This window comes from Onychostoma macrolepis, chromosome 11 (assembly GCF_012432095.1).
Source record: "Onychostoma macrolepis isolate SWU-2019 chromosome 11, ASM1243209v1, whole genome shotgun sequence".
Lineage (NCBI taxonomy): Eukaryota > Metazoa > Chordata > Actinopteri > Cypriniformes > Cyprinidae > Onychostoma > Onychostoma macrolepis.
In genome coordinates, this window is record NC_081165.1 from 24,665,776 (window position 1) to 24,691,532 (window position 25,757).

The 25,757-nt window shown below is 35.5% G+C and overlaps 1 protein-coding gene across 1 annotated transcript; it reads right to left on the minus strand.

Annotated features, from left to right (window-relative positions):
* Positions 1-3,269: 3,269 nt before the first annotated feature.
* ptgfr (prostaglandin F receptor (FP)) lies at positions 3,270-25,733 on the minus strand. Its single transcript, XM_058791928.1, has 3 exons — positions 25,556-25,733; positions 6,609-7,430; positions 3,270-3,640 (listed from the first exon to the last, which is right to left on the minus strand). The coding sequence occupies exons 2-3, from the start codon at positions 7,413-7,415 to the stop codon at positions 3,296-3,298; spliced, it is 1,152 nt and encodes a 383-aa protein (XP_058647911.1). The 5' UTR covers positions 7,416-7,430; positions 25,556-25,733; the 3' UTR covers positions 3,270-3,295.
* Between the last annotated feature and the right edge of the window lie 24 nt (positions 25,734-25,757).

Genomic DNA, 25,757 nt, shown 5'->3' on the forward strand with positions numbered 1-25,757 from the left:
TACAGTATGTGGAAAATAATGTGTGTTTTGAACCTTAAGCCACATAAACACATTGCATTACACCAAATACACAAAATAATGTTCTTTTTAGCAACATCATATGACCCCTTTAAATACGGGACGATTCCGTACAGAACGGTTGGCAACCCTATATAAAATGCAAAAGAGAATTGACTCCGGGGGCCCCCTAGTGTTCGGGGCCCTGGGATGCAGTCCATGTTGCCCATTAGGATAACCGCAGCCCTGAACGCAGTACACATAGCAAGGTTTATTTTTTTAAATTATATAATAAATAAAAAGAAAACAGATAGAATAGAAAAAGAATAGAGCAAGCTAGTGTTAGAGGCCTTTTTTGCTTTAAGTTATAATATGAGGCTATACTGTTAGCATGATGTTAGCTCTAAACTGCTGGATGGTACAAGTTTGTTAAAATGGTAGGTGTGGGGTAATTTGATCCAGTGGATCACCCATTCTTATGATTATAAAGTATTATTTGATTGTATTTCTATGTTACATTTAATTAATTTTAGACCAAACATTTTTGATTTTATTCTGTGTTTTGAATTTGATTTTTTTTTTTCTGAAAATTTGAAATAGACATTATGAAAATTGGCCACTGAATTTTTTATGCAATTGTATTTCCCTGCACAAGGCTCCAGTCCATCACAAGGCACACACGTAGATTTAAATAAGTCATTTTATTGAATTGCTTTTCCTTTGATATAGCATGAGCTGAAAATGTTCAGTTTTACTTCAGCATAATCAGCGGCATCATGTGACAAGTTGAGCCAAGAGACCCCTTTTTTTTGGAAAGCCTTATTTTGAAAGCAGTTTATTTTAGACTCAAAGTGAATAAACCCAAACATGCACCACATCCTGAAATTTATGTACATATCTAAGTTGGACTCATTACTGTCATGCACTCACTTTAAACACAAATAAATAAATATTTTAAAAGAATAAAGGTGATGCCATTGAAGAACCATTTTTGGTTCCACAAAGAACTATTCAGTCAAAGGTTCTTTAAAGAATCATCTCTTTCTTACCTTTTTATAATCTGATGAACCTTCTTTCGCTACAAAAACATTTAGTGAAACAGAAAAGTTCTTCAGATGTAAAAAGGTTCTTTATGGAACCATTTAGACAAAAAGGTTCTTCTATGGCATCGTGAAGCACCTTTATTTTTAAGAGTGTATATACATATGGCCACACGACAAGCAAACATATACAGTTGAAGACAAAATTATTAGCCTCCCTATGAAATTTCAGTTCTTTTTCAGATATTTCCCAAGTGTTTTGACTTGGGAAGTTAAACAGTATTTCTAATTATATTTGTCGTCTGGAGAAAGCCTTATTTATTTCAGTTTGCCTGGAATAAAATAAAAAAATTGCTAAGGTCAGTATTATTAGACCTCTTAAGAAATGATCTGTTTAATTGGCTACGGAACAAACCACTGTTGTTCAACGACTTGCCTAAGCAACCTAACTTGCCTAATTAATCTAATTAACCCTCTAAGCCCAATTACACTGTAAACTGAGGATTAGTATCTTTCAAAGCAACTAGTAAAATCATATGTACTGTCATCATGGCAAAGACAAAAAAAATTAGTTTAGACTTGAGAAAAAGAACTGTTAATGCTCACAAAGGAGGAGAAGCATATACACGTTTATCAAAGCATTTTCAAGTGTCAAGAACAGCCGTGAGAAGTATTATCAAGAAGGTTGAAGAGACCCACACAGTGGAGAACAGAGGCAGGAAGTGAAAGATTTCAAAAACTTTGTAAAGAAAACTATTGAGAGAGGTTTCCAAAGACCCAAGAACAACTGCCAAGACACTAGTGAATGATTTAGTGAAGTCTGGGATTGATATCTCAATGAAGACGGTCACTAGAGGCCCGGACAGGAATGGACTGTGAGGTTGCCGACCAAGAAAAACTCCTCTTCTGAAGAAGAGACACCTCCAAGCTAGACTGAAGTTTGAAGGACAACCTGGAGGAAAATACTAGAAATGTGTCCTTTGGTTGGATGAGACAAAAGTAGAGCTCTTTGGCCATAGAGATGTTGCCTATGTTTGGAATAAGAAGGGACAGGTGCGTATCAACCCAAAGAACACCGTTCCCACAGTGAAATATGGAGTTGGGAGTATAATGCTGGGGGATGTTTCAGTGCGTTTGGAACTGGGAATCTCGTCAGAGTCAAAGAAATCGTGAAAACGGAAGACTACGAGAAGATTTTGAAAGACAACCTCAGGCAATCTGCAACAAAAGATGGTTTGGGTCGACGTTTTGTCTTCCAGCCTGACAGCTCATTTCTGGTGTAGAACTACCTCCAAATGAGCAAAGTGAACGTCCTTGACTGGCCTGCACAAAGCCCAGACTTGAATCCAATAGAAAATCTGTGGGGCTCACTGCCAGGAGACCACAAATCTGGAGGAGCTTGAGAGATTTGCTAAGGAGGATTGGGCTGCGACTCCTCAGGAGTCATACCTGAAACTCGTTGAGAACTACAACAAACAACTAAAGGCTGTTATCAAGCAAAAGGGATACAACATTGACAACATCAGAGGGCTAATCATTTTGGCCTGTAGACTTTTTTTTTTATCCTTGGTTATAATATTGTTTCTATTTGTATTACAAACATTTCAAGCTTCCTAAATAAACTATTATGTTTGATGAAAAAAAAAAAAAAAACTTCTCTCTGTTAAACAGCACTTGGGAATTGTTTAAAAAATAATGAAATATTTTATAGGGGGTTAATAATTTTGTCTTCAACTGTACATTACATGTAACAAAAGTGGTAGTTGTATATTTATTCTGACATGTTTATATTTTGTAGTGCTTTGAGACAGACAAATTATGGATTTAAACAGCTCTTTACAGCAGCAAATTATGTTTACATTTCAAGACACTTTCATTAAAAATGCTCAAATCTATAGATGTGTGTGCTGTTAATGAGACAACAAAACAACACATATCATGTTTGAAACATTTAACCATGATCATCTTTTAAACTTGATGATTTTTTTTTTTTACATGAACCCTCAAAACCTGCTTGCTTGAAGCAATAGACTAAAAATAAACCTTCAAAAGCACCTATACACCCCACTTATTTGATTAAACGTCAGTATGCAGTAAATTTGTATTAGATTTATTTCTGGCACATTGTACTTATGCTAATGAAACATTGTACTTATGCTAATGAGGTCTGATTGACCTCAGACTTTAAATGAATGCAAATTTCCTGTGCAAGAGACATGGCATGGATCTCGGAAACAGTCTCTTTTCCACTGTAATGATCAAATATCCTCATATCCCCCATCAGGGAATGAGGTTCGGAGGTTATCTGACTGGACGGCAGTGTCTGGCAGGAAAGGTCCATGCAGACAGATGAAGTCTGGTCTGCTGATCACTGAGCTGCTGGCATCCATGCTGCCCTGCCACCGGAAACGAAAATTGGAGTGAGGACTGCAAAGTCTCAATGCCACCTGAAAAAGTCTCCTCAGAACAGCTTTGCGCAGGAGGATGTACACCCACGGATCGAGGATCTGGTTCCAGGTCGCCATGCGCACAACCAGGAGCATATGAGTGTATGATATCTGATCCTCACTGTGATCCTGCAGGCTGAAGATGATGCCTGTTATCTGGGAAACAAACCACGGTGCATTAAACATTTCACACAAAAATTATATATCTGAATGTGTGGCTCCAAACAGAAAGAAATTATTTAACAAATCGTATACATTATATTTGACTTATGTGCCCTCCAGAGGCTTGCGTTCTGTAAGTGAACGGCGCATTATAGTGCCACCCCAAAGAGGCACAAAATCACTTTCACAGACTTTTAACTTAACTGTTGTCTCCAGATGGAATGACCTGCCTGACTCGATCCAAGCATCTGAGCCCTTAGCCATCTTCAAGAAACACATCTCCTCCATCTACACTTGACCCTCTAACACTATTCTTTTTCTGTTCTATCTAGCTACGTTTTCTTTTTAAAAATGACCCTCTAACACTAGCGTTCTCTAAGTTCTTTCTACTTGTTTTCTTTTTATTTATAAAAAAAAAAAAGCCTTGCTATGTGTACTGCGAGACTTGTCAAAGCGATTACATATTACTGCTCTTTTGTTGGTTTTGATTGCTTCTATTGTCCTCATTTGTAAGTTTCTTTGGATAAAAGCATCGGCTAAATGACTAAATGTAATGTAATGTGATATTTATTAAATAAAAATGGGTTGATATTTTTTCAAATGAAAATACCAAAAATACTGTTTATTAAATTACATTCATGTTTACACATTTATTTGTATTAAATATAGATGTACCAAGTTTATTAATTATATATATATATATATATATATATATATATAAATTTAGAATTGAATTTTAAAATCAATTTAAAAATTGTAAAACAAAAAAGCATTACATAATTATAATACACACACATACTGTAGATGTATTTGTATTTTTATACATTTATATTATATTTATTTTATTTATGTATATACACACACAAATACTATATAAGTGTATATGTATATATATGTGTGCATATGCATATGCATATGTATATATATATATATATATATATATATATATATATATATATACAGTCATGGCCAAAAATATCGGCACCCTTGGTAAATATGATCAAAGAAGGCTGTGAAAATGTATCTGCATTGTTAATCCTTTTGATATTTTATAAAAAAAAAATCACAAAAATCTAACCTTTCATTGGATAATAAGAATTTAAAATGGGGGGAAATATCATTATGAAATAAATGTTTTTCTCTAATACATATTGGCCACAATTAACGGCACCCTTTTATTCAATACTTTTTGAAACCTCCATTTGCCAGTTTAACAGCTCTAAATGTTCTCCTATAATGCCTGATGAGGTTAGAGAACACCTGACAAGAGATCAGAGACCATTCCTTCATCCAGAATCACTCCAGACCCTTTAGATTCCCAGCTCCATGTTGGTGCTTCTTCTCTTCAGTTCACTCATTTTCTACAGGGTTCAGGTCAGAGGACTGGAATGACCAGCAGAAGCTTGGTTTTGTGCTCAGTGACCCATTTTTGTGTTGTTTTTAAGGTTTGTGTTTGGATTATTGTCCGGTTGGAAGATCCAAACATGGCCCATTATAAGATTTCTAACAGAGTCAGTCACTTACAGATTTTTTATTTGTTGGTATTTGATAGAATCCATGATGCCATGTGTCTAAACAAGATGTCCAGGACCTCCAGCAGAAATATGGGCCCACAACATCAAAAATACAGCAGTATATTTCATTGTACACATGGGGTACTTTTTTATCCCTGTGTTCACCAAACCCATCTTGAGTGTTTGCTGCTAAAAAGCTCATTTTTTAGTTTCATCTGATCATAGAAGCCAGTCCCATTTGAAGTTCCAGTCGTGTCTGATAACTGAATATGCTGGAGTTTGTTTTTGGATGAGCGAGGAGAATTTTTCTTGAAACCCTTCCAAACAACATGTGGTGATGTAGGTGCTGTTTGACAATTTTTGAAAGGTTTTCTGACCCTGAGACTCAACTATTTTCTGCAATTCTCCAGCTGTGGTCCTTGGAGAGTCTTTAGCCACTCAATCTCTCCTTCTCACCGTGCATTAGGACGATATAGACACACGTCCTCTTCCAGGCAGATTTGTAATATTTTATGTTGATTGGAAATTCTTAATTATTGCCCTGATGGTGGAAATGGGAATTTTCACTGCTCTAGCTCTTTTCTTAAAGCCACTTCACTAATTTGTGAAGCTCAATTATCTTTTGCTGCACATCAGAAATATATTCTTTGGTTTTTCTCATTGTGATGGATGATTAAGGGAATTTGGGCTTTGTTTCCCCTCATATTTATATTTCTGTGAAGCAGGAAGCCATGGCTGGATAATTTCATGTTCATAATCACCCTGGAGTGCTCAAAATTGTGAATATGAATGTGAATATACTTCAGAGATATTTTATAAGTATTTCTAGGGGTGCCAATAATTGTGTCCAACGTGTGTTTGAGAAAAACATTTATTTCATAATGATATTTCCCCACATTTTAAATTCTAATTCTTTCCATTGAAAGGTAAGAGTTTTGTGAATTTTTTAAATATAAGATCAAAAGGATTAACAATGCAGATTAATTTTCACAGCCTTCTTTGTTCATATTTACCAAGGGTGCCGATATTTTTGGCCATTTTTGGTATATATACACACACACACATACATGTATATTTGTATAGATAGATAGATGGATGTTTTTATATTTTTTACATTTATTGAATTGAATTTATGGTGAATAAATCTAAATTTACTTAAATTTGACTTACATTTATTATTTTTTAAACTTATTAATTAATTTGACTATTTCAATAAATTTATATTTACATCTATATACTTACATCTATATATATTATGTTGAATTAAAATATTATTAATTATTAGATATAATTAATTATTTACTCAGTGGGAGGTGATATTTTTATTCTCACGTTTATTGATAAATAAAAAAATATATAAATAATTACAGATCTTTTCTTTTTTGAGAGAGAGAGAGAGAGAGAGAGAGAGAAATAAGAAGTGTGAAAAATAGGACACATTTTCTTACCAAAATTGGCCCCCAGCACACACAGGAAACCAGCATGATTGCCAAAAGCTGGCAGACCATCTCAGAATGGTGTGATGTGTTACGGCAATGGCGATGATGATCTCGGTCAAGTTGTACCCTACTCCGCAGGAGAGTGAGAAAAGTCACGGTATTGCACACCAATGAGACGAGGAGAGCCAGCAAACCCAGCGCAGAGAACAGCATGGGCAGAAGCACATCCACCCAATCGCGCAGCCCCTGCAGGCGGAAGAAGCACCAGCTTCGTGAACGCTGCACCTGGTAGGACCGCTGAAGCAGGATGGGAAGCAGGGCCACCAGCAGACCCAGCAGCCAGGTTAAACCCAACAGCCTCCTGACGTGATGGGAGCCCCGCACTGTGACGTGGAAGAGAGGACGGGTCACTCCGATGCAGCGCTCCACCGCCATCAAGCCTCCGAGCAGCAGAGGAGTCAAACCAAAGAAAGCCATAGAAACTCCAAAAAAGTCACATAGAGACTTGTGAGGGTCAAATGTTTCCCAGTCTTTCTGTGAGGCGTATACGTAGAGAGCCAGAGAGCCGTTGATCAGGTGTCCCAAGAAGTCAGTCACCACCAGACCACTAGCAAACATGAGGAAGGCTGCTTTAGACTTCAGTCTGAACCTGCGGTAGGCTTTGATCAAGATGAAGAGGGCCAGAGTGTTGGAAACGATGCCCACCGTCATCGAGATGGCAGTTGGGGTCACAGAAACGTCCTTTTTGGTACAGCTCCCGTTACTCACATCACTCGACACCAAGCATCCAGCATTAGCTGAACCATTACAAAGCATGATCAGCACTTCACACTGCAAACAAACTAAATATTAGTGATATCATTTGTGTTAAACAAAACTGATAAGAACTGTAGACTGTCGTTATTCACAGTATAGAAACCCAAGTGTGCAATTACAATGTTCTCAGTGCAGCCAGACTCCAAAATCAACACTAGGATATGTGTAACTTTTTGTTCAGTTTTTATTTGCACAATTAGTTTCACATGTATGTGAACATTTTTAAATTGTTCCTAACATTATACTATTCTAGATTTCTGCCCATTTATGATGAATCTGTTGTGAAAAGTTAAAATATAAAATGTGAAAATATAAGACTGTTGAATAGATAGATAGATACACTGATAAAAATGATTTTTTGGTGAAGTAAACACTACATAAAAACAAATGTAATTTCTACATTAAATAATTTAGTTCAGGCAAGAATTAAAAAATTAAAGTAAATTCTATATTAGTACTCAATTTAAGCTTGTAGAAATTAAAGTTTGAACTTAAAAGCATATTTTACTTGGAACTGTTTGTCATGTTTACAAGGATTCTTTAAGTAAATATCAAAGTTATGATCCGTTTTCCCATCATGCACTGGGGCATGAATAATTAAAAAGGTTAAATTTGTCACTGTTTTTAGTTATATTTACACTGTTTTATGGTTGCTTTTGTTGTTAGGTTTAGTAACTTACTGTTTTGTGACATCTGGAGTTGATTTTCTACTCAAAATGACCCATTCTTACTCAAACACCATCCACTGATTGTCACCGTCATTGTGTATGGTGTACCAAGTATTGATGTCTCTGTGTTCATTTTGGTAACAATTCTTTTGAGTGGACATATTATCTTAAAAGGATAACAAGCTGTCTACTTGCTTGCTTACATGTTTGTAAGTGAATCACATGCTTTAATAGCATGGCTGTTTCCCAGTACTACATCGTTTGAGTAAATTTTAGAAGCCATGACTGAGTGAAAAATACTTAAGTATTGCAGATTTAACATAAAATAATCAAGTAAATATTACTCATCAAACTCTAACTGGCCATGTTAATTTTACTTATTTCCTTTGCTAATTTACTTAATTCAGTACTTACATTTTACTTAAAATTTATTTGTGCAAAATTTGCCAAATAAAAATTAAGTACTTATTGTTTTTTTCAGTGTAGATAGATAGATAGATAGATAGATGAATTTATAGTTAACATAAAATATTTATTCAAATATTGTTTATTCAAAGTTGTTAAATAATAATAAATTGCTCTGCTAAAATAATAAAATGTTATGTCACTCCATAGATTTCCAAAAAGTTTAGTAATTTTTTTAAAAACAGTCTAAATCTTCATAAATGTCCTATATGAACAGGTCTTGAGTTCAGAATTTTATTGAAAAGTACTTCCATAATTTGAACTCACAAATGATTGAACAAATCCAAATCGATACTGCTTCACTTTGTAAATCTATTCTTTCCAAACAATTATTCCAGTTTTACTCACCGCAATCTGCTAATCAAATGAGTTTCAGTGCTCCAGGTTCATTCACTCTTCCCGTGTAAATAACGGCTGCTGGGGAAATCCACGGACTGTGCTGAAAGAGCAGTCTGTGATGAGCGCGCTCTGAATTCACCACAGTAAATGTGAGTTCCCCATCGCGCGTCATGATGCGAGACGAGGTTTGATCAAAATGTCTTCAATATTGCAGTCCTATGGGTTTTGGTCTACCATTATAATGTAATAAAATAATTTGGTCTGAAGAGATGTCACAACATACTATTTTCAATCCTACCGGAGCTGAACACCCGCTGAGCATGCCAAATCTGCCATTACGCACGGGATATTTCCTGGAGCATTGGCTATTATGAAACGAGGTTCATTCATTCATTCATTCATATTTATTGATCGATAGAATGTTATGAATTTTATGTTTAAGTATTAATAAACTGCATAGAATTTGCATAAAGGGCCATTTTTAATGTGTAAAGCAAGTCATTGTCATTATGACAAAGTTTTGCTTTCTTTCTATCTTTCTTTCATTCTTTCTTCAATATTAATCGGGAAGGTGATGGTAACAGGGTTGACGCACAGCCTGGGTGGGAGTAATGACACTTTACAATTAGTGCCGTCAAAATTAGCGCGTTAACGCAGGCTTTTAATTTTTTCAGTTTATGCGTTCAAAATATTTAACATGATTTAACATTAATATTGAAAATGAACACAAATTAAATTATAAACACAAATATTTGACATAAATTTTTTCAGCTTATGCGTTACAAATATTTAACGCAGTTAACGCAGGGGTGGAGCTAGGATTGGCCACCCCACTCACAACTGCTGTTTCTGTCACTTTCAGTGTTGCCAACTTAGCAATTTTGTTGCTAAGTTTAGCAACTTTTCAGACTACCCTAGCAACTTTTTCTTCCAAAAGCACCTAGCAACAAATTTAGCAATTTTAAAAAATGTATTTGGCAACTTTTAGCAACTTTTGATAAGTGACATATAAGACACATTTTCCATCCAAATTACACAAAAAGAAAACCAAAGATGCCTAGCAGTACACCCATCATGTGAATTGAGTTAGCTGCTATTTACAATTCTCCAATTTAATAATAATAATAACTGAATAATTGAATAATTCATTTATGATACACTTTGTTAGTAGCTTGTACTTGCCATTGTTGATCAGTTATTACGCTGTAAGAAAAATGGGAAAGATAGGCTACTAGTAATTTTCCAGGATGTTATCCATTATCCATTGTAACCCTGTAACCCGAAAACACAATGCGTAATTTAAAATGCAGGTTAAAAACCAATACGGAAAATTCTTTCATATTAACATAAGTTTATTATGCCCTATTTTTACAGCCTTTTCTTGGAGTGTAGCATACTAACTACTAATACACTGCTTAAAGCATTATTGTTGAGAATGTGTTATATTACTAGTTTACTAGATATATATATAAAAAAAAAAAAAAAAATTAAATTGTAATCATTCAAAAATGTGTAAGTGTTCAATAATTCAATGTATTTTAAAATACAGTTATTTATATTTTAATATATTTTGCATATTATTTTACAAACAAATCTAAATTAACATATATAAAATATATATTTTTGCTGAGATTTGATGTTGTGACAATTTTGCGCCGTGATTACGCAATGACGTCATCGCGCAATGACATCACAACGTCATTTAGCAACTTTTAGCAACAAATTGACCTTCCTTTAGCAACTTTCTCTGAAAATTAGTTGGCAACACTGGTCACTTTTTCTATTGACAAGAAGTGCATTTATTCAGTGGCAGAACTGTTGTCAGATTGGGCGGTTTTGAATTTGATTGTGCGGGTAAATATTGGCTTGGGCGGGTGGACAAAATTTGGGCTGGTTTTTGGTCAGTTTGGCGGTTTTCAAAACATATAAACTGTATAGGCTAATTGGTTAACAAACAAGCCCAAGTGTGTGCATATATAGCCTACTGCATGCATCCAATCAGTCATCACAACGTTACTAAACACACACGCACGCTGCAAAGACGACTGGTGCTGATGTTGACGTCGCGGCCGCACTTTTAGTCAATCACTATCAGCAGACAGACGTGATGATTCATGAGCGCGATAACAGATCTGATTTTGAATGTTTAACTGTAAGTCATCATAATGCCTATATATAAGTTTGATGGTAAAGAGTGGAGAGTGTTTTAACTCTCAAAACGTGAATTACACCTGTTGAGGGAGATGACATGAAGGCTATATCACTGCAACTCCGAAATCAGAGCACAGTTAAATTATTTAATCAAAATCTATTTAGATACTATCCTGTCTTTTATCTTTTAAACGGTCCAGATTGGTAGCTATATCCAAAAGCTGCTGACTTGTTAGTTTTGACTGTGCAAAGTTCTATCCCAGATAGCAAAATTTGTCTGGCCCACCTTTGGGCCACAACCTTGCTTAAGTTCTGGCCCAATTTTTGCTGGGTCCCCGGCCCAAAACTGGCCCACACACTTAAAACCGACTCAAACAATTTCCTCTGGCCCAGATGCGGCCCGCATACTTTAAACCAGATCTGGCTGAGACTCGGCTTGGTCCCCGGGCCAAATGTGGCCCAGAAACTGCTAAATGTAATTCAGCAGTGAAACACAAATAAAACCATTTAAAAACATTAAAAGGCTTTAATTATAAAATTACCAAATACTTTAATATAAATATGTATTAACAATGAACAAATGCACTACAGTATAAACATTAACACACTTTTTAAACCACAAAGTAATAAGTAAATTATATTTACTGTATATTATATATATATATATATATGAAGAGTTCATTTGCAAAAACATAACTCCATTTTTAAAAATCATGTTTTTTCATTGTGCATTCCAATTAATATAAATCAAAGTGCAGTCGGGTTATTTTGATTAGGTAAAAAATAACTAATAAATACTAGCTAACTAATACAATAAAACACAAAAACATGATAACAAAAAACATGAGTTATCTGTTTTTGCAAATAAACTCTTCATATATAAAACATTATGTGTCATAATTCAGTTCAGTTCTTATCAAATGGTGTCAGTGCAGTCAAGTCAATAATATTGCTGAATATTAGGTGTCTTCAACTAAGCCAGACAAAAGGCAACAGTGACAAGGAACCCAAACAAGACCAGGCTGAGTCAGGAAACAGTCTCCTCTGGCCAAACGAATGAACGTGGTGTCATTATTCCAGGCTGCATCACAAATCAGATTGTGGATTGATATCATTCAGAATATTTCATCCAACTTCTTCTGCTTGAAGAAACATCACGCTAGCAGGTGAAGCTGGTAAAAAGGGTCTGTGCAGAGGGTCTGGTTCTCGTAGTCTTTGCTGAGGATCTGTGCTGGGGCCATCAATGAGGTCTTCACAGAGATCTGTCATCTAGCTGACATGGTCTCCACTGACATTCAGGGATGTGTTTTGGTCGCTCCTGGGTGCAGGTCCACCGTCTGGTCTGGATACCGACTGGATCAGCTAATTACTGTAACCTGGGGATAAGGGTGAGACAGTATATAAGCAACTCATATAAGCATTGATGTCATTCTTACAAATTAACAAGTACATTAGATATTATGGGAAGTGTTGCTGCTTACACTAATTGGTGCAGCATAAAGATCCTTCAAGGGATTTGAATTATAGAAATGTGATAGTGTGTCATGTGTATGGAAGGCTAAAGAGATGGGACATTTAAACAGAGTGTGTCTGCCTCCCGAAGTCCTCCCTTTTGATCTGCCAGCTGGAGCCACCTCTTCATAGTCCCCTTGACATCCATTTCAGCGGCATTAGCGTGAACGTTTTTCCAAATTGCAGCCTTGAAATATGCATAAATATATATTGTAAGGTAATTATTAAATCTTAAGCATTACAGTTTTTTGCAATCATTAGGACCAGACCCAGAATCCGCACCTTATATGCTTGATGAATGTTCATGCATAAATTCATGCAGCAGCTCAGAATTTCTGTAAAAAAAAAATAAAAATAAAAAGTCAGATTATAGTGTTCAGATTAAACTTTTAATTTGTTTGCTCATAATAATCCCCACCACAGTAAAATAAGATTTTAACCACATCATACGGCATACCCTTCAAAAGTTTTCATTCACTCTAAAAACTGAACCTGCTCAAGTGCAGCAGACAGATTAGGCCTCCATTCAAGAACAAAAGATGATGCACTTACATTATACGGCTTTCTCTTACATATCTATAGTGTTTTTCTCTGTCAGAGCTTCCTACACGGCAGTGTTACCACAAAATAAATATTATTATTATTAAATTCAGATTGCACATATTGAATTGTCTTAGTAGGTGTAGCCTACCGCTACAACAGCGTGCTCAGTTTGATTCACAAACAAATGACTCATTTGAATGGTTAAGTGAATCGAATCAGAGAGTCACTCGTATAGATGTTTATGGCGCCACCAGCGCAGTCCGACTCCTATGATTCAATAGCAATCACTCGTTAAAAAAGACGAATCGAATTAATTCTAGCAAACAAAATAGAATTGAACTCATTAAAATTTAATTAGCTAACATTATCATGCACACGATACAGCTCATCGGTTTTTTTTATATTTAAAAAAATTACATATTGTTTTCCTAAAGAGACCGCGCCTAACAGTTAGGCCTAAATTACTCATCAACACTCAATATATCCGGGACCGAGTGGTTTTTCTGACGTTATGTTATCGTCGCAAACCTCCTAACAGAAACCATCTAAAAATATACTCTTCGTGGCATTTAACACATCAAACAACACGAGATCGAACATTAAATAAATTAAATAACTTACTTTTAGCAGCTGAAGTATTCCTCTTGACAAATGTGCCCGCCGAAATCTCCTCAGGATTAACCGCCAAATCTTTCTCTCAGGCGGCTGATCTCCTTCAGCAGCGGCCGACGGAGACAAAACCAACTCGTACAATATATATTATGTTCAATATGAACTTCACGAAAGACTTTCTGTGTGAAATTATAGAACGACAAGAAGAGCATTATTGTTGCTGTTGTTAATTTCTTATCATACAGAATGACACAGTTTTGACTGTGATGGTGTGTGCATGAACGAGTGTGAAATACCTGTGTGAATGACAGTTAAAGTTTTGGGCGGGTTTTTGTGAGCTTTTGGGCTGGAAATCGTCCATCCAATCTGGCAACACTGAGCACATCAAACAGGACACGTTTAGACGCGCTCTCCAGCTTCACTTCAGCGCAGGCGCGAGTCAAACAGTAGGCTACTGAGCGGAAACAATACTGTGCTCGCAGCGCGTGCTCTTCATATCAAAGCGCAAAATAAATTACGTGCATGCAATGTCGTGGTCAGTTAAGTCATGAAGTTACCAAAAAGGCGAAAAGCTGCCATTAAACTGTGCATGCATGTAATATATTTTACATGAGTCACATTTAAGAATTTATGTCTCTGAAATGGTTTTCAAATCCGTCCTGGAGCAGCCCAGCACTGTCTCCCTCATCTAACAGTTCATTACTGAGACTTTAAGGCCTGAAGTGGGTCAGAAAAGGTAAAGAGAGTTGAGAGAAAATATGATGCATGTCAGATCCGCGTCACGTTCAGCAGCAAAAGCTCTTAAAGAAATAGCAGCCAAATAACATAATAACCAGCTGCTGTGATGTCATCAAAGGAAAAATGAAAAAAGAGGAAATCAATAACTTTTATAGCTTTAAGGATTCATCTATATTTAATTTAGAATTTAGTGTTTGATAACTGCAATTTCAATTTCTGTAGGCCATATTTCTGCTGAAGGGCACAGGAAAATATATGGCATTTATTATAATGGGTTTATGCGAAAATTGTTTTAAGTTAACTTAAATTAGAAGTTATTTTTATAAGTCTAATAAATGTTAAAACTGATAGCTCTCAATTATACTGTAACGTTGAATGGCTATAGTCAATGGTTAAATATTACGAGGAAATTTTTTTTAATACAGAAATCTGTAGTACTGGTATCAGTGAAACTGGTCTTCCATCACAAAGATGGCATTAAACAAATATTACAAATATACTGTCTTTATGTTGTTTGTACATTTAATGTGAAATTATTGCAATATAAAAGTATATTTAAAAACTTTTATGTTAGATGGGATTAATCGTGATTAATTTCAGAAAAAAAATGTGTGATTAATTAGTTTTTTTAATCGATTGACAGCACTATTTACAATATTGTTCCATTTGTTAACATTACTTAAGCCCACCGGCAACTATAGTTGCCGCAGTTTATAGTTGTCATTTTCCGTTTGTAAGTAATTTTCTAGATGTTTTCCATGTTTGATGTCTCAATGACATGCAAGCTAACAACCAAATAAAGGATTTCAAGGTGGAAAAAAAGGTATTCACTTCCTTCCTGTCACATGAGGCTGTCAACTTCCTACTCCTATTTTCAGGAAGCATGGCAAAGGCAAACCCTCCCAAGGAAAGGTCATTTTCATGTTACTAATAAGTATTTTTTGTTGACTTATATACATAATCATGAAGGTCTCTATAATCATCCAAACAAAACAATTCTTACAATAGATCTATAGTTTTTTGTATACTTAGTCACAAGTCCAAGCGGCAACTAAAGTTGCCGGTGGGCAAATTACTTGTAAGTACATATAACATATATCGTGGGGAAATGGGGGTATACTGTTGCTAGTATCATGCTACTCATGTTACCTTCTTGTTAAAAACAGCTTTTAAGCATCATGCTAGCAACATGCTAATCATGCTAATTTTGTTTTAACATTTTCTTGTGTTAACATGTTGTTAGCATAATGCTAACACAATTAACATGTTGTTAGCATGTTGTTAACATGATGCTAAAATTATTAGAGTTACTATTAGTGCCTAGTGTTGAGTTTTCCCAGGGCAAGCACCATTCACATTTTCTTCAGAAAATCTACAGTGCCCTCCACTAATATTGGCACCATTGGTAAATTTGAGCAAAGGCAGCTGTGAAAATAAATTTGCATTGTTTATGTTTTTGATCTTTCATTCAAAAAATTCACAAAAAAATGAAGTAAAACAATTGAAAGTTGCGAGAAAATCTCATGATGATTTTTTATTTTTTTCTTCAATGCATGTTGGACACAATTATTGGCACCCCTAGAAATTCTTATGAGTAAAATATCTCTGAAGTATATTCCCATTCATATTTACATTTTTTAGCACACCCGGGTGACTGGGAGCATGAAATTGTCCAGCCATGACTTCCTGTTCCACATGATTATAAATGCCAACTGATAAAAAAAAATCTAAACCTGACTGCCTCTGTTAGAAATCTTATAATGGGCCGTGGTTGGATCTTCCATCAGGACAATAATCCAAAACAAACATCAAAATCAACACAAAAATGTGTCACTGAGCACAAAATGAAGCTTCTGCCATGGCCATCCCAGTACTCTGACCTGAACCCTATAGAAAATAAGTGGGTGAACTGAAGAGAAGCAGCACCAACATGGAGCTGGGAATCTAAAGGATCTGGAGAGAATGGTCTCTGATCTCTTCTCAGGTGTTCTCCAAACTCTTCAGGCATTATAGGAGAAAACTCAGAGCTGTTATCTTGCACTCTCAGAAATAAAGGTACAAAAGCTGTCACTGGGGCGGTACCTTTTCAAAAGGTACACTTTTGTACCTATTAGGTTCAAATATATACATTTTAAGTACTAATATGTACCTTTAAGGTACCAAAATGGACCCTTTAGGTACAAACATGTACCGTTTGAAAAGGTACCGCCCCAGTGACAGCTTTTGTACCTTTATTTCTGAGAGTGTGGGAAAAGGACGATGCAATAATTGGGTGCCAATAATTGTGGCATTTATTTCACAATGAGACCCCCCCCCACACACACACTTTCAGTTGTTTTACTTCAGTGAGAGGTTAGAATTTTGTGAATTTTTTGAATGAAAGATCAAAAGAATAAACAATGCAGATTTATTTTCACTGCCGCCTTTGCTTATATTTACCAAGGTTGCCAATATTATTGGAGGGCACTGTACATATTTATGTATTTTTATATATTTATTTTCATTTAAATTTTTGATACACAATGCCCTGTTGGGGCAACTTAATGGTTGCAATTTGTTCTGCACTATGTTCCACCACTTTAAGACAAATGGATTTGTTGTTTGTTGTGCATTCATATTCAAGAGATTATAAGTTAGATGCAGCTTTTTTGGGTTTGCATCGAATGTTCTTCGACTTTTATACATAACAAATTTGTTCATGAATAAAGATTGATCTGTTGAAAGCAGTTATTTTGAGTTAGAAGCCAAATTTTCTCCTCCTATTCAAATTTGACATTGAAGGGGTGCATACAACATATTTGCCCATTCAAATATGATTTTCAAGAAAAAAAAAAAAAAACATGGGGAAAATAAATGCAGAACATGTTCACATAAGACACTATTAACACGACTATATGCATGAAACCATTCAGAAAAATTTGGGCACAAATGGGTTAACTAACATTAATGGACAATGAGCAATACATTTGTTACAGTATTGTTCAGTGTTAGTTCACATTAAATAATGTAATTGACAAATGTTAACACATGGAACCTTGTAAACATGAAGAAAAAGACAGCGCTAGTTTTTATTTCTACATATTTTTATTTCATCAAAATGCACAGCAATATTTTTTTAATGAGGAAGACAAATGGAACTTTTTGGTAGAACGATAATGAGGCGAACAGTTACAAAGAAAAAGCACCGCATCCTTTTACATCAAAAGTAAAACATAAGATGGCTTGTGTTTTATATGTTTTTTGTAAGGAGTGCACAGCAGGATATAAACTTTACATCATAAACTTGGCAAGCAGCAGGCTTTTTATATGAAGGAACTAAACTCACTTCTTTGAAGTGTTCATACAGCAGTATTTTATAAAACTGAAACACATGAGGAGGTTTAATGTAAAGCTTTAAGGCTTTACAGAATAACTCGTGATGTCTTTTGGCAAACACTTGAGACAATGAGACAAACACTAAATATTTAATTGTTTATGTATTTTTCTACTAATCCAAATAAGGATTCAATTTGGAATCCAATTTGGTAACCTCACTGCTCAAAAAACCTACATTAAACACTTCACTTATAGATAGCTACAGACCTCTCTCTCTCTCCTTTCTATTCATAGCAAAACACTTGAACGCGTTGTTTTCAACCAGGTATCATTATTTCTTTCAAGAACCAACTGGACATTAACCAGTCAGGTTTCAGAAGTGGCCATTCAACTGAGACTGCATTACTCAGTCATTGATGCCTTGCGGATTGTGAAAGGTGATCATCAGTTCTTATTCTGCTGGATCTATCTGCTGCTTTTGATCTGCTGCTTTTCTCCTGTCCACCCTCTCATCACTGGGCATCACAGGAATTCCACTTCACTGGTTTCAATCCTATCTCACAAAGTAGGTCTTTCAGCGTGGCCTGGGGAGGGGAGGTATCCAAAGAATATCAACTGGTCACAGGGGTACCTCAGGGATAAGTTCTTGGACCCCTCCTCTTCTACATATACACTACACCACTGGGACCCACCATACAGGCACACAGCTTCTCCTACGATTGCTATGCTGATGACACACAGCTCTATCTTTCATTTCAACCAGATGATTCAACGGTAGCTGCACAGATCTCAGGCTGCCTGGCAGACATCTCGGCATGGATGAAAGAACATCACCTACAGCTCAACCTGGCAAAGACTGAGCTTCTTGTCTTCCCTGCCACCCCAACACTACAGCAGGAAGTTCGGTCAGAAATCTTGGTGTAATCTTTGATGACAACATGAGTTTCAAAGACCACATTACAAAACTCTTTCAAAGACCACATTGCAAAACTGCTCGATCTTGCAGGTTTGCACTGCACAATATCAAAAAAAGATCAGGCCCTTCCTAACGGAGCATGCTGCACAACTTCTTGTCCAGGTCTGCTAAATGAATAAATGTAAATGTAAAACTAGTTTAACATAATGCTTAAATTTGCATTTAACAGATGCTGTTGTGCAGAGCAAATAGTGTACAAGTATGAATATTATCAGTATATGCATTTCCCTGCGAATAGAATCTATGACTTTGGTGTTCCATATGCTCTGTCTGATGTTTTTGACATTATTATTAAAATGAATGGTACAGAATACAATTCTGTTTTAAAGGTTTATAGCCTGAGAAGCAACAAATTTGAATACGTACATTATAATAGTGGTTAAACTAATTTTCATCATTTTAATTGATCAGATTCAAAAAAGTTTACATTTTAAAGGAACAGTTCATCTACAGTGGTGTGAAAAAGTTTTTGCCCCCATTCCTGTTTTTTTATTTTTTTTCATATTTGTCACATTTGAATGATTCAGATCATCAAACAAATTTAAATATTTCACAAAGATAACCCGAGTAAATGATTTCATTTATTAAGGGAAAAAAGCTGTCCAAACCTGCCTGGCCCTACGTGGAAAAATAATTGCCCCCTAAATCTAATAACTGGTTGTGCCACCCTTGGCAGCAACAACTGCAATCAAGCTTTTGCGATAACTGGCAATTAGTCTTTCACATCGCTGTGGAGGAATTTTTGCCCACTCTTCTTTGCAGAATTGTTTTAATTCAGCCACATTGGAGGGTTTTCAAGCATGAAAGGACTGTTTATGGTCATGCCACAGCATCTCAATCGGTTTTAAGTCCGGACTTTGACTTGGCCACTCCAAAACCTTAATTTTGTTTTTCTTGAGCCATTCAGAGGTGGACTTGCTGGTGTGTTTGGGATCATTGTCCCGTTGCATAACCCAAGTGTGCTTGAGCTTGAGGTCACAAACTGATGGCCAGACATTCTCCTTCAGGATTTTCTGATAGAGCGCAGAATACATGGTTCCATCAATCATGGCACGTCATCCAGGTTCTGAAGCTGCAAAGCAGCCTCAGACCATCACACTTCCACCACCATGTTTGACTGTTGGTATGATGTTCTTTTTATAAAATGCTGTGTTGGTTTTACGCCAGATGTAACAGGACATGCACCTTCCAAAATTTCAACTTTTGTCTCATCAGTCATCATCAGCAGAATATTTGCCCCAAAGTCTTGGGGATAATCAAGATATTTTTTGGCAAATGTGAGACGAGCCTTTGTGTTCTTTTTGGTCAGCAGTGGCTTTTGCCTTAGAACTCTCCCATGGATGCCGTTTTTGCCCAGTCTCTTTCTTATTGTTGAATCATGAACACTGACCTTAATTGAGGCAAGTGAGGCCTGCAGTTCTTTAGATGTTGTTCTGGGTTCTTTTATGACCTCCTGGATGAGTCGTCGTTGTGCTCTTGGAGTAATTTTGGTAGGTCAGCCACTCCTGGGAAGGTTCACCACTGTTCCAAGTTTTCTCTTGTGGATAATGGCTCTGACTGTGCTTCGCTGGAGTCCCAAAGCCTTAGAAATGGCTTTATAACCCTTTCCAGACTGATACATGTCAACTGTTTTGTTTCTCATCTGTTCTTAAATTTCTTTAGATCGCAGCATGATGTGTTGCTCTTTAAACATGCTTCACTTTGTCAGACAGGTTCTATTTAAGTGATTTCTTGATTCAACAGGTCTGGCAGTAATCAGGCCTGGGTTTGGCTAGTGAAATTTAACTCAGCTTTCTAAAATAATGTGGTTAATCACAGTTCTTTCATGATTTAACAGGAGGGGCAATTCATTTTTCACGTAGGGCCAGGTAGGTTTGGACAGCTTTTTTCCCTTAATAAATGAAATCATCATTTAAAAACTGCATTTTGTATTTACTTGCATTATCTTTGAGTAATATTAAAATTTGTTTGATGATCTGAATCTTTTAAGTGTGACAAATATGCAAAAAACAGGAAGGGGGCAAAAACCTTTTCAAGGCACTGTAAATATAAAAATTTGCTGAAAATGTGCTCACTCTTGGGTAATCCAAGATGTGGATGAGTTTATTTCTTCATCAGATTTGGAGAAATGGATCACCAATGGATCCTCTGCTACAGAGGTTCTAAGTGGCCATGCATTATTATTTTTTCCTTCTTGTTTTCTCATGATCACGACTTAATTTTCTCGTGATCTCGACATAATGAGTTGTTTTCTCGTGATCACGACTTAATTTTCTCGTTTTCTCGACAACAAAAGTTGTTTTCTCGTGATCACGACTTTATTTTTCTCGTGATCTCGACATAATGAGTTGTTTTCTCGTGATCACGACATAACAAAAGTTGTTTTCTCGTTATCACGACTTAATTTTCTCGTGATCTCAACATAAAAGTTGTTTTGTCGTTATCACGACTTATTTTTCTTGTGATCTCGACATAACAAGAGTTGTTCTCTAAGTTACACAACTGCGCCAACAGGTGGAAGTATAGAACTACGATTGGGGAGTTTACTGCCTACTGTACGCGTTTGGGACAGAGGACCTTCTTCATGATAGGTTATCTATAATTTGTGCCGTTCATTACTGACATTTAATTAACTTATAAATATTAAATGCTTGAATAAATATGATCATTTTGCTTGACATTTTATCTGTTATTTTTACGTTATTGCTGCACGACTCATCACTGTTTCTCATTTACAAAGACGTAAATAGACTGTCGTACAGCCCATAGACTGTATAATTACAGTACAGTACCAGTACATTAGATGATGGAAATTTCACTCTTTGGTCCCACTTTATATTAGGTGGCCTTAACTACTATGCACTTACATTTAAATTAATCATTTGATACAATGCACTTATTGTGTACATACAAATTTTTACATTGTACTTATATTTTTAAAAATACATATATGTAATTTCAACTGTAATTAATTTCTGCAATTAAATGTATAATTACACTGTTGACCCATCCCTTAAACCTACCCATACTACCAAACCTGTCCCTAACCTTACCCGTATCCCACCTCAATAGCAGCAAAAGTGTTTTGCAATACAATGTGACCACAATAAGTACATTGTACTTATTTTTTGATGTAAGTACATAGTAGTTAAGGCCACCTAATATAAAGTGTAACCCACTCTTCTATATGTACAGTAAACTGTAGCACATGTTGTACACATTCAAACGTGTGACTGTCAAATTTTATTTGTAACCATTTTTTTTATGTATACTGCATGTTTGCAGAACTGTGAAATGACTGCCTTGAGATATAGTCTTGTGTCAGGAGACCAGGAAACTGCAATGGCACTGTACACTGTAATAAAATTTGACCAAATGTGCAGAGGATGCTGAATTTACTTTTTTTTTATTTTATTTTGTACTGTACTGTACTGTACTGTTGTGCATACCAAGTTCATATACAATTCTTTGGTATTTGAACTTTTCTAGTGTTTTCCATCTACTGCAAGATTACTGTACAGTAGTAAAATGAAAATGAACGTTCATTGCTGAATTATTATTATTATCTGTAATTTAATTTATGTTGTGTAATGTAATAGACATTGAGCTGCAAAAATAATTCCTGAATCCTAATAAGAGTTTTTAGTTAAGTGTTATTGATCTCATGAGTGTTCACTGGGCAGGAAAGTCATCTGTGTATTTGAATTGTAAGCATTTAAGAATACCTGTAATAACTAGATTGAAAAGTTTGAAAGACAAATTTATGCTGGCTTGTCTTAAAATCTTGTTTAAGAAACATAAATAGTTTGGTCAGTTAGATGTTCTAGATGTTTGCTAAAGTGTTGCTAGTTGGTTGCTAGGATATTCTGGGTGGTTGCTAGGCTTTTGCTATGCAGCTGCTGGGGTGTTGCTAGACTATTGATAGTGTTCTGGGTGATTACAGACGTTCCCACCTCTGGTAATAACAGAATGTCTTCTTTAATGATACAAGCTCAGAAACATTTATAACCTCTTGAAGTTTTTTATATTGTGTATTGACTTGGTGCCATGATGGATATTGAAATGTTGTTATTTATTTTTCATTTTAAACAGTATAGATGATTTATTGGTAATGCAATATTTGTGAACACAACTGTGCACGTTAGACAATAAATCCCCAAAAACTATGCATGCTTGCTTTGGTGTTGCCACCCCTCATAGACCCCATGCCACTCCTTTGCCACCCTAAAAATTATTTTCTAGATCCGCCCCTGGTGTAAACGGAGATCATTTCTGAAACGCAATGGAAACGCCAGTGGAAACAGGGATCGTTTTCATTCTAATACGCCGTTTAAAATGAAAAACGCACGAGTGTAAACGGGGCCTAAGAGTCCAAACATCTGATAAAATCACAATAATCCACAAGTAATCAACACAATTCCAGTCCATGAATTAATGTCTTGTGAAGCGAAAAGCTACATGTTTGTAAGAAACAAATCCATCTTTAAGGCATTTAACTTTAAACTGTCACTTCTGGCCAAAATACCAGCCCACAATAACGCTTCCTCCAGAAAAAAAGTCCTCTTGCTGTCCTCTCACATCAAAATCCACCCAGATGTTTGTTTAGAACATTTTGGACTGTTTTTGCTGGTAAACGGTGCTTGATCTGTGCATATTTCTCTCCTGATTCAGACAAGTCAACTTAAAAGCAATATTATAAATAGTTAAAAATGTCTGATGGATTGTTTTATTAAAAACAAAATTTGTTTATTATTGATGGCCTGGTGTCATATACTTGTGAGTTATTGTGATCAGGTGTCTGGACTGTCATTCTGACGGCACCCATTCACTGCAGAGCAAGGTTATTATAGTTTTGAATTTGTAAATTCTTTTTATTTTAATATCGTTTTCAAATTTGCTATAAAATTCAGTTTAGTTTTTATTAGTTTCATTAATACTTTTGTTAGTTTTAACAGTTTGGGTGAAGTCAGCTAATTTTTTAATTCCTTGTTTTTATTGTTGTGATTATTATTTTTTTAATGACTATTTCACTTCCTTTTATGTAAAGCACTTTGAATTACCACTGTGTATGAAATGTGCTATATAAATAAACTTGCCTTGCCTTGCATTAAATGACTTATAATACCATCAAATAAGCTATGCATGAGATCTAATGACATTCTTATAAATTAGCTTGGGTCTCTTAAATATATTTATATTTTTTTACATGTGAAAAACTATAAAAGTTTTAAAATTATGAGAGTTAGAGTATCAGGTACCTTCTTGAGCCAAGGCACAACATTCAGGTAAAATGGACCAATATAAAAAGAGATCAACACAGGTCATTTCAGCTTAAATCATTTTACATTTAACAGTGAATTGACACTATTGTCTTTAGTGTGCCATAGCAACACCATAAATGTATTTCATTAAATAGAAAGTTGAATGAATATTTCATTAAACAATGCAATTAAAAATGAACTGATCATGTTGTATAGGAGTGTGTTTCTGTGCATTGGTGTCTGTTGTGTGCATGTGTGTATGCTTGTATTTTTTTAAAGACTGTTAAGAGTTTGTATGGACGCATATCTAGGCCTTTAAACCTATTTTCACCCTCAATTTCTGTGTAAAGGTGTGTGTGTGTATGCAGCTCATTTTACTGACATCTTCCTTTCTTTCCCTTTCTCTTCTCTCTTCTTGTCTCTCTTTTTCCTTTCTTTGCCTGTCCTCCTGCCATACTGTCTGCAATGCAATAAAAAAAAAAAAGACTTAAGATTTTGTATGGATACATATCTAGGCCTAAACCTATTTTCACCTCCAATTTCTGTCTAAAAGTGTGTGTGTGTGTGTGTGTGTGTATGCAGCCCATTTTAGCTTAACCAGCCATTTCTACCTAAAATTATCTTTTTCACAAAAAATGGAAGTTTCTTTTTTAAATTAAACTTTTTTATTTGAAAGAGCATGTCAAAACATTGTTCATAAACCTTTGCTTTGTTGGTAAGCTTACTTATAATTGCTTTACCCTTTTTAGTGATGAATTAAATTTACTATGTCAGGCTAAATTACCTTACAATTTCTCTGATGAGCTTCATGTAACACTCTGCCCTGCCAGCCTTAAAAAACTCAGCCCAATAAAAATGATTGTTACATGTCAACAAGTGTTGAAGCAACAATGCAAGATCAGTTATTGTGATTTTCTGTAAAATGTAAAGAGATATGATGCTACAACCTTATTTGGCCCATTTTACCTGATAGCCCATTTTAGCTGACTTCACCCTATTTTTATTAGTTTTTATTTTGTGAACACATTTTTATATAGTTTAGTTTTAATTAAAGTTTAGCAGAATCAACAGATCACTTCCAGAGGGAAGGCCAAAGAAAGACGTAGCCTACAGATAATTTATCCTTAGTGAGGCAAACGTTTAGCGACACAGTTATGCTGAGATTGATTAGATGGTAAAAGTATACAAATATACACCAAAGGAAGCAGTCAAGCCTTTTTATTAAATAAATGTACACGAGTTGCGCTTAATGTCATATCTAATGGTGTGTTGAGATATTTAATATGAAAATAAATGTAGCCTAATGTTAATTTCTTTATTTATGAAGACTTATAAGCGTGTGTATGATGTGATTTAGCCTATGCATGCATAATTATTTGTTCGAAAGTTATCACAAGATGCCAGGCCAAGTTTTGTACTGTTTACAGAAAGGCGCGTTCTCATCTTTTTTTTCTGTTATCATGTTGCTCTGCGTGTCTGTTTTTCTTCGAAGCACCAACAACTTACCTAATGTTGGTTTGATTGCTTGTGTTACATGAGAAAATAAATAATTTTGCCTACCTGATCATGTTGTAGAATAATGCGGGTTCGGTTCGGGTCGCGACTCGCGGTCTTTATGTCAAACGGTTCTGGTCTGGTACAGAAATAAATTAGTGCTGCTGTCAGATAACGGGTCGGGTGTTCGGTTGCAACCCGTTCTCATCAATCTGCAAATAAATAACACGATTTTACACTTTCCGATTGCGTGTAATGCATACGCCAA